Here is a 16,533-nt window from a genome sequence, read left to right as displayed (position 1 = left end):
AGGCCTGGGTCGAGGGATTGCCTAGCTGGATGACTGACACGGTCTGGCATCCGTCACACCATAAACTACAGATGTTGCTTTCACAGAGCAATATATTTTATTGTGAAACTCCCTCCCACTCTTCAGAATTACAGCCGCTCAGTCGGCAGGGCTGCTGCTCTGGTGTACAAGTCGGGTCACTTAAGGAAATGCTTTGACATTGAGCTTGAAGATTAATGTCTGGAGTCATAAATAATAAATATGACATTTGACAAATGCTGTGCTGGTTAATGAAAAACTGAGGAGAAAAGCTTAATATATAATTTGGCTCCAAACATTTATCCATAGTTCTACCTGCCACAGAAGGCAAATGGCCGATCTTAGTCCGCCAGTGGCTGACAGTGTGTATCTAAAGGACATCTAATTTACTACATGTGTGTTTCAGCTCAATTAAGAGAGCATGTTGTTATATACTTAAAAGCTCTCTTTGTCTCTGCTCTTACTTTTCTGATCTTTTATATATTGAGAAGAGAGGGGCTATTGTAAGGTAAGATGGGAAAAGATATTGGAAATGAGAGAGAAATATTACTTCTATTAATCCAAGCGTGCATTGTAAGTGAAGCTACTTAGAAAATGTTGCTAAATTATGTGTTATTATTATGTTTTATTTAACAAAGTTTGATAGGAACACGCTCAAATGATCTATCCATTCAGCTACAAGAGGAGGCCTATATACGTAGCTGACTCACCTATGTTCCTCAACAATTTTCTGCATCCCTCCGCCACCCCGACTCGTACGACTCCAACTCTCGGCTGCTTCCTAGCCCTCTGGGTTTGGGCCAAATTCTGAGTTCAGAGCTCTCCCCTCGGACAGCACGCTAAATACGCCTACTCTTTTACTCTATCCGATTATTTGTAAATGTGAACTTGTGAATCAATTTAAAGTAGTTAATCTAAAGTCAAGCTACTTTTTTGGGAAAAATAGCTACACTACAAGCTACTAACAAAAGGTTGCTCACTACGATTAACCTACCTCTGTCATTAGATCATATTAATAAACAGCACCATTTAAATAAATATTTTACTATAAAAAGAAGGCCTAAAATGCAGCACAGAACTTCTGTAAAGCAAAGCCTGTGAAATATTTCTAGAATTGGTTAATTTACATGAACAATCTGAACTGATTCACTAGAATTAATAAGAAATTTCAACATTACACATTAGTCTACTACCCAATGCTTTGTATATAATGGGTATCGACCAATATGGCAATCTAGCACAATATAGGATGATTTTTCGATCTAATTGCTATTTCACAGTAATGTAAAACTGCTTAAAAAGAACAGAATTTCGATTTTACAATAGTCATCCACAGGACTTGGGTACTGTCATATGTGGGATAATACCACAGTTTGACTATCTATCTTCTCACTCACTTAACTCCTCAATGTAAGAAAAATGCATGCAAATGCAAAATTGTTGATAAAAAATGTAAGTTATTTACTTTTATAGTATTACAATGTGGCCAAAGTCTTGCACAAGCTGCTGAGCTATGTATCACACTCCTGCAGCTATGCCCTCGCAATCGTCCGGTATTATGCAGCATGTTTGGGTCCGGTTTGCAGATTTTCAGCCTTATCCTGTTGTGATGAGAGACCCAGGCTTCCCACACAGCCACATTTCACTTCTGTTTGTTGTGAGAGATATAGTGGTGTGGGGCAGAGTGCTGGCATGATCCACACAAAATGACGGGCCTGCATGGTAGGCGTGTGCCAGAGCTTTCGATAAGAGTGATCCCTCCTCAGGGAAAGGCAACTGAGGGGAAGTCATAAATAAAGCTTAAAGCTCTAAAGCATGTCTGCATTCCAGCTGAGTGTCTGGGCAAACACCAGTAATTTGCGCAGCAAGAGAAAGTGGCCGTGCGCCTGTCCTTAAGCATGACACTAGCTGTCTGGAACATCTCATCCAGATGGTAGGATGTTCTACTGATGAGTATTGAGAATAAAACATAAAAGCCATTTATTCTCTAAAAATATGTTACATGTAATAAAGTGTAAAATGTGGCAGTTTTATTCCTGTTTATCAATTATTGATGACTTTTTGAAGAATCGAATTTGTCAGTCCAATTATTTATGAAATACCAATCTATTTTTATAAGAGCAGTTAATTTAGCAGGTGGGTGGGGCACAACCTATCGCGGGGCTAGTTATAACACACATGGTTTAAAAGTTTCCACACATGCCAGCATGACAAAACTTAGTATATTTACTAGTTGCCATTTCAAAAATATATAGAGAAAAAAATTGCACCAAAATTCAAAAATCTTTGGAAGATTTCACTGAATATTTATTTAACCATAGCAAAATTTCCTACTGAAGTTACTTTTTCATCTCAGTTTTTAGTGTTTAAATAAAATTAGACAAATCTGCTATTATTTTAATCTCCGATCTGTTATTTAACAGAATAACACTTTAGCACTTTGTTTTGGCCCAATTGTGTTCGAAATAATTCCACATCAGTTCATTCTTCGATTTAGCTTTATCAGGGCCTTAATTGTTTCTGTAATTATTTAGTTTCAGCTCTATGCTACATTAAAAACTGTTTTTATATTTGCCACTTTGATTAAATCACTTCTAATTTAATTGTAAAAATAAGAAGGCCCCCTGCGATACTGCTGTGCTGTGTACACTGATGCATTACACCCTGGTTCTAAATCAATACAAAAGCTAAACAGACTGTATTGGAACATACCATTTCACAAAATATAATACATTTTTTATCTTGAGGGTTCAGGGTGCTCTGTTGGAAGAAACTGAAGAGCTTTCCTTTCTGTCAGGGTACATTTGCCATGGCTGTTGAAATGTACATTCTGACAAGCATGTTTCAAAAAGCATTCTGAAATGTATGCATAAAGCATGTAACACTATACTTACAAGATGTATGGCAACTTTTCTCAAGAATAAATAATAAATAGATGAATTTATCTTGTGGTCTAAGATGGTGCTACTTTGATGCTACAGTAGCTGGTGGACTAGCCTCACCATGCTGTTCACTAGCATTACTGCAAGGTGCATCCCATTTCACACACTATTCTACACCAGGTCTTCAACTGAAATTACAAAGTTAGATACTTTATGGATACTTTGGAATGGAAGGAGCTAAACATGTTAACACTAATAAAAGCATATCAGGTGCATTTGAAAAGCCATTTACCTTCAAATGGAAAACGACAAATTCATCAAATGTTAAGTGTATCATACACTTTATGGCATGACAATATACTTTATGGGATATTTCTGGAAAAATTTTTTGGAACATTTGGAACTCAACTGTGATGAAACTGGTTAGCTGCTAGATACTTAAGAAGTTTGTTGGGGACCTGCACCCAAAACACAACACACCTTCTTAACAGGTTACATACTGAACTGACTGATAAACTGAGAGAATATGGATTTACCTGGCAATGTACTGTCCTGATGAGGGCAGCTCGTGTTTGTTGGGTTTGTCAAAACAGTTTACCATATTTTGGATGAGGGCTAGATCAGGCCGTACGACCGTTGCTGCACTAACAGCTCGGTTGACCAATTGCAGGGCATCATGAATGTAGAGGTCTAATGGTTTGCGGTCAACCTCTCCATAAGCCAGCAGTCCTAAAGGCAGGCCAATAGAATGAAGGGTGTCTGGGCTTAAAGGATGTCCCATAATCCAATGTACAGTGGGCAATGTCAACCCCAGGTCTTGCGCACTGCGCAGAACAGAAGAGGCACACTCCGGGTCGGCCCCAAAAAGCAGGACCGAGGCAGGAGGAGGATGGTCCTGATTAAAGTGCTCAGAGAGGAATTCAGAAATGTTAGAAATGTGAGGTATGCTGTGGGAGAGGTTCAGGGCGGAACGAAGTTGCCAGTGTGAGGGTCCCCAGCCAGAGCGGCTTTGGAGTTCCAGGAGATCCAGAAGACCAGCGTCCTCCCAGCCATGGCAAAGCACTGCCATACTCTCTTCCCAGCCACTGCGCTGCAGAACATCTAGAAGCAGCTCCACCAGTACTGAAGAGGGCATACGAGTTGTCATCTGCAAGTGGAAGCGATTCTAAAAACAGAACAAACACAGAAAGACAATATGGTCATCAAATTCTTAGTTCTTAATGTGACTTTATTGCAGCTTTATTTCTCGTAATTGTGACTTTAGATCTCAAAATACTTTTTTATTATTTTTATTTCTCATAGTTGCGAATTTAGGTCTACCAATTGTGACTTTTTATCTTTATTTCTTGCAATTGCTACTCTATTTCTTGTAATTGCAACTTTAGGTCTCGCAGTTGTGATTTTTTGTCATTATTATTCACAATTACGACTTTGAATATAACAGTTGTGACTTTTTATCTTTATTTCCTATAATTGCCAGTCTATCTCTCATAAATGTGATCTCACAGTTGTGACTCTTAATCTTTATTTCTCATAATTGTAACTTTATTTCTCGTAAATTGTGATGTTAGGTCTCAAAAGTGTTTAATTGAACTTTAATTGGTCTCAACTTTATTTAATTATAATTAATTATAATTTGTTACATTTATATAGCGTTTTTCTCTGCACTCAAACCCCCGGTTTCACAGACTAAGTTCACAGACCGGTTTAAGATAGTCCTAGACTAAAATGCATGTTTCAGCTGTTTTAACTGAAAGCAACTTGCACTGAAATATAATAATATGTCAGTGCTATTGTTTGTCTCAAGATGCACTCCAGTAATGTTTTGTCTAAGGCACATTTATAAAAGCTACTTAAATGTCCAAATTTAACTAAAGCCTAGTCCTGGCTTAATCTAAGCCCTGTCTGTGAAACCGGGCCAAAGTGCTTAAAGGGTTGATTATGATCTTTAGTTAGTGTGTAATGTTGCTGTTTGAGCATAAACAACATCTGCAAAGTTACAATGCTCAAAGTTCAAAGCAAAGGGAGATATTTGCTTTTAAAGAAATTGCTTTTTAAGGACTACAACAAACGGCTGGTAGGGACTACATGACATTCATCCTGGGTTAGTGACATCACCAACCCTAGAATTTACATAAACCCCACCCCCTGAACAAGATTTATAGATTATCAAGACAGAATCTGCTAATCAATGACTAGAAGATAACTACATAACTACATAACTACACTATTACAATATAACCTGAAAAATTAAATGTTCTGAGAAAGGTCTGAGAAAAAGGAGTCCAAAATGAGACTGGGCCGTGAGAAACATGGGAGATCTCTTTATTTTCTTGCAGATGTTGCTCTTTTTTATTATTATCATTTTAAGCCATTGGGGTTTTTCAGCTTTAATGACAAGACAGTAGGAGGAGAGACAGGAAACAATGGGAGAGGCGAGAAGGGAACAGAAGCAGGAAAGTATCTTTAGCTGTGACTTGAACTTGTGCTGTCTGAGGTGCAGTTGTGTTTCGATCTCGATGTGCTGCCCACAAGACTATGGCTCTGACAGAGATTTCTCTAAGCTCAGGATACTAAGTGGTGATACTCTTACATGTCTCAATTAGGTATCAGTTGTGTCTTCAGATGTCTTTAATTTTATTATTTAAAAAAAAAGTATATTCTTAATATTGTAAATACTGAAACTATCATTAAAATACCAATATACATTTCAGAATATTAAGGGTTACCAGTCTCAATTTATCTTCAATGTCCAGCATTTGATATGCAACACATTTTCCAAACACACTAGAAAGGGATTAGAGAAGTGTAAGATGTTTAGTATAAGAGATAAATACTTAAATTTTTATCAAAAGTAACACTAGTGTACCAGTACTTCATTGTTATTGCATAACCTTTTATTGTTTAGCATTGAAAATATTGTCTTGTACATCTCATTTTGCATGCATGTATATATAGGTCATGATTTTCTCTATTAAATCATTGTGCAACAAAACAACGTCTACACTAAACAACTTCAAATATGACAATGCATGTATTGTGTTTGACTGAAATGGTGTGGATGAATGAGATTGAAGCTACCCAGAGTGAAGAAATAAAATAGAACTCTTTCACATCTTAGATGTTTCTTCTAGACATAAATGAGGTTACATCAACATCAAATGGAGACTTTTGTTTGAGTCGCTTCTCACACTTTTCTTCTGAGACAAAAACAAATCTAACACTCTCACAATAGTCTCCTTTAAAGTTTTAGAAAAGATCTCAACAGCATCACATACTGTGCTCAGAGTTTTCTCCTAAACTAAGAAACTAAGACTCTGGGGGTATCACATTTGTGTCCTCTAAAGTTTCAGAAGAGATCTCAGACACATCACACACAGTGCTCAGATTCTTCTCATTAAACTAAAGACTCTGAGGGTCTCACATTTGTCTCCTCTAAAGTTTAGAAGAGATCTCAACAACTTTACAAATCAAATGTCTCAGTATGAACTCAAAGATTGCTACCATATAATATACAGTGAGGAAAATAAGTATTTGAACACCCTGCTATTTTCCAAGTTCTCCCACTTGGAAATCATGGAGGGGTCTGAAATTGTCATCGTAGGTGCATGTCCACTGTGAGAGACATAATCTAAAAAGTAAAATCCAGAAATCACAATATATGATTTTTTAACTATTTATTTGTATGATACAGCTGCAAATAAGTATTTGAACACCTGTCTATCAGCTAGAATTCTGACCCTCAAAGACCTGTTAGTCTGCCTTTAAAATGTCCACCTCCACTCCATTTATTATCCTAAATTAGATGCACCTGTTTGAGGTCGTTAGCTGCATAAAGACACCTGTCCACCCCATACAATCAGTAAGAATCCAACTACTAACATGGCCAAGACCAAAGAGCTGTCCAAAGACACTAGAGACAAAATTGTACACCTCCACAAGGCTGGAAAGGGCTACGGGGAAATTGCCAAGCAGCTTGGTGAAAAAAGGTCCACTGTTGGAGCAATCATTAGAAAATGGAAGAAGCTAAACATGACTGTCAATCTCCCTCGGACTGGGGCTCCATGCAAGATCTCACCTCGTGGGGTCTCAATGATCCTAAGAAAGGTGAGAAATCAGCCCAGAACTACACGGGGGGAGCTGGTCAATGACCTGAAAAGAGCTGGGACCACCGTTTCGAAGGTTACTGTTGGTAATACACTAAGACGTCATGGTTTGAAATCATGCATGGCACGGAAGGTTCCCCTGCTTAAACCAGCACATGTCAAGGCCCGTCTTAAGTTTGCCAATGACCATTTGGATGATCCAGAGGAGTCATGGGAGAAAGTCATGTGGTCAGATGAGACCAAAATAGAACTTTTTGGTCATAATTCCACTAAACGTGTTTGGAGGAAGAAGAATGATGAGTACCATCCCAAGAACACCATCCCTACTGTGAAGCATGGGGGTGGTAGCATCATGCTTTGGGGGTGTTTTTCTGCACATGGGACAGGGCGACTGCACTGTATTAAGGAGAGGATGACCGGGGCCATGTATTGCAAGATTTTGGGGAACAACCTCCTTCCCTCAGTTAGAGCATTGAAGATGGGTCGAGGCTGGGTCTTCCAACATGACAATGACCCGAAGCACACAGCCAGGATAACCAAGGAGTGGCTCTGTAAGAAGCATATCAAGGTTCTGGCGTGGCCTAGCCAGTCTCCAGACCTAAACCCAATAGAGAATCTTTGGAGGGAACTCAAACTCCGTGTTTCTCAGCGACAGCCCAGAAACCTGACTGATCTAGAGAAGATCTGTGTGGAGGAGTGGGCCAAAATCCCTCCTGCAGTGTGTGCAAACCTGGTGAAAAACTACAGGAAACGTTTGACCTCTGTAATTGCAAACAAAGGCTACTGTACCAAATATTAACATTGATTTTCTCAGGTGTTCAAATACTTATTTGCAGCTGTATCATACAAATAAATAGTTAAAAAATCATACATTGTGATTTCTGGATTTTGTTTTTTAGATTATGTCTCTCACAGTGGACATGCACCTACGATGACAATTTCAGACCCCTCCATGACTTCCAAGTGGGAGAACTTGCAAAATAGCAGGGTGTTCAAATACTTATTTTCCTCACTGTATATGAACAATCAGATTGGTCAGGGATTGATTCATAAGACATTTAATGTGCCTTTAATCTCCAGGGTTACTGTTCCTTTAGTAAGACCTTTATAAGTTAGTTTTGATAAGAGCATCAGGTACATTACTATTTCCAAGAACAAATGATGTGCCCTATGCACATAAACTGTACAGCTCCATTCTCCTATTGGGTGTCAGCAATTAAGATTAACGTTAACCTTATTTCTGCATAACTCACTCTTAATATATGCTTAAACTCTGAATTTATGGATTGTTTTTTACTTTGGTGCATTTGAAGTACTTGACTTGGTGCACAATTTGTAAAGTTGTTGAGGTTTCTTCTAAACTTTAAAAGAGACAAATGTGAGAGCTCCTCTAGCTGAGAAAAATCTGAGCCTATGCATGATGTTGTTTAGAGCTTGTCTAAAACTTTGGAGGAGACAAATATGAGACCACCGGCGTCTTTAGTTTAGGAGAAAAAATCTGAGCACATTATGTGATATTATTGAGGTCTCTTCTAAACTTTTAAAAAGACAAATATGAGAGCTCCATTTTCTCTACCTATGATAAACATATGAGGATAGTGTGTGATGTTGTTGAGATCTCTTCTAAATCTTACGAGACAAATGTGAGTCCAGCAGAGTCTCTAGCTAAGGAGAAAAATCTGAACACAGTGTGTGATGATGATGAGATCTCTTCTCAGGGGCGTAGCACAAGATCCCAGGTCCTATGCATAGGCAGTCCTGATGGGCCCCCATGTTCCTCAAAAAAATAAATATAAAAATAATATGGCCTCTGCACACATGAATCTGTAGACCTAGATATTTATAGTGTAATAACTATTAACTGTAATGCTTAGAGTAGCCTGATAATTTGTCATGTGTGCACACACATTTCAAACCTCCTTTCAACATTCTCTAGCCTACTTTACTGTGATTACTAAGTTTAAGCTAAATTATATTACTTTTTTTTTTTTTTTATAGAACACCCAACGTAGGCTATATAATTGCTAAATATTGCTGATTTTAGATATTATAGCCTATTAATTTAAAATGAAGCAGGTTTCAATTTAGGCTATTATAATGGTGTGTTGTATGCAAACAGCATTGTTAGTGTACAGTTTATTTATTTAACCTCAGTTTACATGTATAACCAAATTATCATCTGAAAGTGTATGTTCTGCTCTTTCAATGGGTTGTCTCAGTTCATTTTTAGCACCAACGATCGCCGAGATATTCAAGCAGTTTAGCACTATAGATTTCGTGTTCTAGATTGTGCTCACCTTTCTTTGAAAATAAGTCAGTTACCATTATTGTTTCCCCTCATTTTGTTTTCTTTACTTCTAATGTCGTTCCTTTCATTTTGGGGGGCCTGATTTGGCTTTCTTTGAGAAAGACATTTCTACCGCAGAAGTTTGCGCTCCTCCAGATACTGAACTAACTAGTCAGTCAGTCAGTCAATCAACCAAGTAATTCAGCCAATACACTAACTTTACATTTCATCTGACATTTATTATGAAATTTAATTAGAAAATGAAAATATCCAGGTAACATAAAATATATTCCAGACTTTTCAAGGGCCCTCTCTCCCCTTGGGGCCCTGGTAATCAGTACTGGTTTTACCCCCAGTCCGACGCCCCTGTCTCTTCTAAAACTTTAAAGGAGACCATTGTGAGAGTGTTTTTTGTCTCAGGAGACAAGTGTGAGAAGCAGGAGACTCAAGCAACAGTCTCCATTTGATGTTGAAGTAACCTCATTTTTGTCTAGAAGAGACATTTGAGATGTTACAGAGATCACTTTTTTATTTTATTTCCCCTGGGCTCCTTCCTCCTCAGTATGCCGCTCACATGAAGTAACCCTGCCATCATGTATTCTTGGCCAGTTTCCGCATGTCCTTCCACAATATTGCTAGTTGCTCAATTGATTTTGTACTGTAAAACCAAAAGCCACAATAAATTTCCCCTCTCTGCCATGCTCTTGAAAGACAGTGCTACACCAGCAGTTTTAATGTCATACAGAAAAAACTGCTCACAGCTCTTCACCAACTTATATATCGTTAAACACAGATCATTGCACACTCGGGATGTGCATCTCAGGATTGACTCATCTTGAATCGACAATCTGATTCAAAAGGCCAACGTTTATTCCTTGATTTGTCTGACGAGTTAATGTGGTGGCTCTCCATAGTCCAGACATCAGATAGAGAGTGCTATCCATGAAGAGTCATGGAGAACCACTTTCCAAGTTTCTCAATACAACTGGAGAAAATCAAGGTTGTGAAATCAGTGCAATAGATGATGCAATGCATTTCAACCAGGTTTATTGAACCAAAGATCAGATCCATATGTATACTGGGAATCCTGTAAAATTTAAAACATACATAGAGAATGAAGACATACTGTATGCAGTGCAGGGTAAATAAGTTAATCTGCTATTTGTCAATATAAAACCATGAAAATTATTTGGCTAAAACGTATCTGACAGGGTAAGTTGTGTCAGTGACTAAACTTATAATAATAGTAAGCTTTGCCTCCAAATGCAAGACATACTATTACAAATATTATTACAGTAAATGCACATGGAGTCATAAAATAAAACTGGTGTAACAAAATAGCCTTTCAAATTTTTTTACCCTTATCAAAGCTTCTGCAAAGTGCTTTATAATGCCAGTTACAAAAAGGAATTATATAATCATACACTGATTCAATAAAATTACCCAACTCTCACATGTACTAATTTAATGCACATAACGTACATATACAATTGCTGTACGATTGAAGCACAGAAACCAAAGCACCTGTCTCTGGATGATGAGGAGAAATCACTATAGTGTCTAATGCAGTCTCTGCACATGCAGCTGAATTGATGGGACCCAAATCAACTCAGTCCAAGTCCCTGCAGCTGTTGCGTTTAGTTACCAGGGGCTTGAGACTCATCAGCATTATCATCCTCAGAAACACACACACACAGACACACACATCTTATGACACCCGGTGCAGTGTGTGCATATATACATGCAGAAGAAACCCCATACAGTTGTTTAATGTCTTACTGGTCATGATGAGAATCTGTTTGCTGAAAAAAAAAATTTTTTTTGACCATACAATAAAGTCAATTGGGTTCAGTGTTGTTTCAGGCTCCATTGAGTTACACTGTATGGACTAAAACATTCTACAAAATATCTTCTTTTGTTTTCCCCAGAAGAAAGTAATATATAAATTTATAGCTTCATGGATTGATTGCCAATTACTGTTATTACACAACAGACAAATTAGAACAGTCTAGAGATATTTTATAAATATCTCTAGTAATTTCCTGATGAAAAGAAAACTGCTTAATCCATCCTAAAATGGTTTGCTGGTTTTAACTGGTTTAAGATGGTCTCCAAGCCAGGCTAAGATGGCCAGTGGACTAGCTCAGACCAGCAAACCAGGTTAGGTTTTCATTTTCAAGTTTCATTTTCAAGGTTTTCAAGTCATCTTCATTTATATAGCGCTTTTAACAATGTAGATTGTTTCAAAGCGGCTTTACAGTAACAAATGGATAATTTAGGGTACAGAGATTGTTTTGGCTTTATAGCGGTTCTTTAATAAATATATTTTCCAGCTAAAGTTAGTTTTGATTGATTCACTTCCGTCGCAAGGATCATTTGTTATTAAATTAGAGGCCGCTGAGACAACATCGTTCTCTCTACACAGACTTTAAACGCGAACCTGTGAGAAACACTGATGGCGCTCACGTGCGCATCAAGAATTAATTCTATAGTTATGCGCATTTGAATATATGTGCGCAGGTTTGTTATTCCCTACAAACCAAGCCTTAAACTACTTCTGTGAGTTTACAAAATATACTAAAGATTTATGCAGGTGTTGTCCAAAACCCCAGTTTGCCTAGGGCGTTTCTTAACTTTTGGAGACCACTTTATATATTATAAATATTATAGCATATTATTGTTTCAAAGAGCTTAGGTTTCAGGATACTCTCTTGGGAGGAACTGCCAGCTTTACTGCTAGAGGTCTTATTCTGTCAGAATAAATTTCACTGCTGCCATGTCATGTACATCTGAAAAGCATGTTTCAAGAACATTCTCCCATGTACTGTATGAATAAAGCATGTAGCACTGGCCTCACAGCATGTATGGAACAGGAGGCAGCTTTTCTTAATAAAATATTCACTACTGTTGGAACTGATCGATCTCTTCTGAAAATACAAGCATTGATCTTCACCATTATATGTTGTGTTTTTAATGCTAGTGTGCTGGTGTTGCTAGTGGTGCTCATGCTAATGATTAATCTTAACTAGCATAACTAACAAAATCTCTTTGGCAAAAAGACTGTTGGTGAATATTTTGATCTGAGCGTTGTATTTTCACTCTCCACTATCGCGACTCTCAGTTCCCTATCAGTTGGTCACATCTGATGTAACGTCGACGTGATGACGTAATTGGGATCACTTCAGGGAGCCCTATCAACTTCGAGTGTCTACAGAACGAGCCAATGACCGTTGGCGTGCATGGATCGCATCATCATGGGAAAATATTTAAAAACTACTTAAAAAAAAAATTTCAAGCTGCTAATTTTTAAGTTCCTCTTTAAACTCAAAGTGCAAAGTGCAAATAATAATTTGTGCTTTGCAGCACTTAACTTAAAAGAATGATTCACCACTGAATACTTTTGAAATGGCTGTTTAGATGCTTTTCAATTAGGTGTTTATTGGAGGTGAGTCATTAGTCTTAAAGGAGACAGGAATCCAAAATGAATGTAACATCACAAACTACCAATTTCAATTTCTCCTGTGTCAGACACCTGCATTATTCTGAAGACATCTATTGTATCATTGTTGTGGCTAGCTAAATGCAGCATTAATGTATAGTAAGATGATGTTTGTGATCTCATTGAGAAAAATTACAATAGACTGCTGCAGGAACATATTCAGAGCATTAGAGTTTTGATGGATAAATATAAACATAAGAGATGACAGGATGTTTACTTTCAATTCATAGCTGCTAGGATAGACATTTGTTTTCTGAGATGAATATGGTGCTGGTCTCAATAATGATCATTGATATATTATACACTAAAAACACATCTGAGGTTATCAAAACTCATTCTGCTTTCTGCTCATTTGCTCACTCCCCTTTCTCACATAAAAAGTGATATATTCAGCCAGAGCCAGAGCAGTTCCCTGAGGTTCTCCATTATAAATGTTTGAAATCACTAATGTCCACATAGATACTTTCAAGAGCCAAATTACGCAACTATTTCACATGCAATTCAGCTCAAAAGGGGCAGTAAAAACAACTAAAGGACTTTTATATACCTGGATTGTGGCTGCGTCAGTCAAACCTGCTTGCAATTCAGTGAACATAAGCAAAAAACTTCCTCTTTTTGTAATGTGAGGTTACTACGGTAATGGACAGAGAAAGAGGAATATTTTAATACTGCAGGCTGCCATCACAATGCAAAGTACTGGCATCATAATGGCAGCTAATCAACATTTATGAAGCATTAAGGGTAATGCCGTCTCTGTATAAGAGGAACATTTCTTCTTGTCCCATATCCCTAGGAAGTGAAAGCATAAATTGTCTCTAAACTTTCATAAAACTCTGTTTTAAAATTCATAACATGCTGAAAGCAGCCACAAGATTGAACAAGATGTTTTTGTATATTGATTATCAAAAGGATGATATATTGCAGAAATTTTCCTTCACAGAGCAGTCAATACATATGCATATGTATTATATGTATGCATATATACAAAATCAACTGTGGTTTGTCTCTTTAAATATCAGCTCGATTGACTCTTCCTGTCTAAGTGTGTTCTTGGCCAGAATACGCTGCAGTGTGAAACAGACTTTTTGCCATTCATTTTTGCCATATGCAAGATTAAGTAGTTTTGATTAAGTAGGGTTTTTTTTGGGTTTTTTTTAAGTGTTTGCCAGTAACATAAATGTGAATGTGAATGTAAATGTAAACGAGTTTCTCTCTGCCAATTCAGACTTCTCAATGCATCATCGTGATTATAAGAATGCAACCCCAAGAGGTAGAAAAGTTTAATCAGCAAATACACTTGGATCAAATATTTTCAGTCTTGAGCTGATGTCATGAAAATAAATTATGTGGAACACAATATCTGGAACACGAGATTCTTGAGTGAAGTACAAGTACAAAACTGTTGAAAAGCTCAAGCTTAACTGCTTAGTAAAAAGGTGCTATTGTTATGTTACATTTAATTACTGCAGAAAACACAAAAGCCTCTTATCCTCCCAACCAACTCAACAACTCAACATTACCATTTAGTTAGCCTCACAAACACATGATACTTTCCAGGACAGCCAGGAAGTAGGAGTTATCTTTGACAACCAATTTATTTATAAAGACTACTTTATGAAGAGTACTGTACCTTGTCATTCAGATAAATGTTAAATCAGGAAAATCATAAGACCGGCTGCAAAATAGTTATATATATTTCTATCTGGGCAGCAGTAGTAGTTTGTAAAAGACAAAACAAAAAAAAATTCTAAAAACTCAAAATAGTAATCAAAGAGGATAATGGGTCTCGAGAACCAAAGCAGTGGCATCTGAGAGTTAAAAAAAAAAAAACTAAAATAAATGTTCATGCACAATAGGATATGAATATTAAAAGGTAAGATTAGATGTTCTATCAGTATATTATTATTTTTACATTTAGATACCTATGTACAGTATGGCAAAAAAATGCCAGTGGAAAAGGTTTCTTTAGATTAATTGAATGTTCTTCACACCAAGAAGAAGTGGTTGTTTTAGGAACTCATCACTGTAAAAGCCTCCTTTTGGACAATTTGTTTTTAAGAGCTTATACTCTTACCATGTACTGTACAGGTAGTTTGTTGACTCTGTGTATTAAAAAGAGTGTCTGCAAGCATCTTTCATGCTAAATGCCCAGGGTCCAAAATCAACACTCGCCAAGCATCAAATTCAAATATTGCACTTTCATAAAGGGACAAAAAAATATATGTTTTTAAATAAAAACGATGCTAAATAATAAGCAATAAATGAATATAACCAGAACGTTTTTGGAAGATAGACTGTATACCTTCCTCCCTACAGCCCATATGTCCACAAGTGAAAGCCCTCCCATGCCTAACGGACAGTGGAGACGTTCTGTCCTGTGGATTTCATTCTTAGTTCATGATACTTAAAGTGTGCAGTGAGGACTCAGGGTGACAGGAGGCAGAGGGCACCTGATCTCCAGAGACTTCTAATGATTGCTACGATGACTCTGGAGCTGGCGCGTCCCACGGGCCTGACCGGCACAGATTGAATTCCTTTGATCTCTGCTCAGTTCAGGCTCAGCTGAGTGCATCCGTGAGACAGTGTTACTGGAGTCAGGAATGAAGTATTGATCAAGGTGTGTGCTTCTCTTTCTGTTCTCTACTGACTGAGATGCTCATGTTCCTGTTTGTGCAAGTCATTCATTTTGAGAAAATAATTACTAAATGGCCATGACTGACAACTTGACTTAGTGCGGTTGCAATGCTGTAAAAACACACAGAAAGAGTGAAAAAATGAGAAATAATCACACTTTTATTTTATGTGGCAAGCTTCTACATCAAAGTACAAGATGGACCTAGAGTTTTCTGATGTGAGAAAACTCTGATGAAAGGAAAAATATCACCTCCTGTCTTCTGTGTTTGAACTCTGTCTTTGTAAATTTTCTACAATAGGTAAGCTTACTCAGACTGCATACATCATCTTGTCAATCTTCTCTGAAAGATGAAACTTTTAGTGAACCTTAGCAGCTAAAAAAAACCTACAACCTATAACCTTCCTCTCAACACAATATATAATATATTCTAGTTCTATATTCTTTATAATCTTAATCTCTATTATAATCTTTATAAATATATAATACAATTAAAAATAAATTATCTTTGGGAGATTAAATCAATTATTTCATATTTGTATAAATATTTGTATAAATACATAATTATATAAACAAATAATTAAAAAATATTACATTACAAAAAAATATTAAAATTTAAATAATATTTTGCCATCAATAGAGGACAAAAGTAATGTGAAAGCAGTAATTGTATTGGGCTAGAGCCCAGTTATACCTATCAGCAAATAGGAGTTACATCACCTAATTAATATTCATGAGCAAAATTGATAACATTTATAATGTGCCTGGCCCAGACACCCCACCACCGCCCAAGGGTGCCAGCACTTTTAGCTCACTCTGCCAATGTTAGTCGCCTGATATTAAAATATCCACCTTTTCTGGCTCACATTAAAAACACTTCTCATACAGGCTAAATTATGCAATGATTTTAGCACCTGATATTATTCAAAACAGGTTACCCTAACAGGTATTTGTACCTTTTTGCTTTGAAGATCCAAGCCTACTAAACCTACTAAATTCCGAATCAATGTCATCTCAGTCGTTGTTCAACATTAGCTACATCAGCTAATTAAGGCCGGTGACACACTGGCTGCGTGGCGTGAGCGTGGCGTTTCTGTTGCGTGTCAGCT

The 16,533-nt window shown here is 37.1% G+C and overlaps 1 protein-coding gene across 1 annotated transcript in view; it reads right to left on the bottom strand.

The window, feature by feature from the left end:
* grin3bb (glutamate receptor, ionotropic, N-methyl-D-aspartate 3Bb) overlaps positions 1–16,533 on the bottom strand; it is a 112,704-nt gene that overhangs the window by 50,500 nt on the left and 45,671 nt on the right. Inside the window, exon 2 of the mRNA XM_084100767.1 lies at positions 3,437–4,065. Coding sequence (XP_083956893.1) covers positions 3,437–4,065 — 629 coding nt within the window. The remainder of the gene's footprint in view (positions 1–3,436; positions 4,066–16,533) is intronic.

This window comes from Abramis brama, assembly GCF_963993115.1.
Source record: "Abramis brama genome assembly, chromosome: 23".
Classification (NCBI taxonomy): domain Eukaryota; kingdom Metazoa; phylum Chordata; class Actinopteri; order Cypriniformes; family Leuciscidae; genus Abramis; species Abramis brama.
This window is presented reverse-complemented; position numbering and strand designations above follow the sequence as displayed.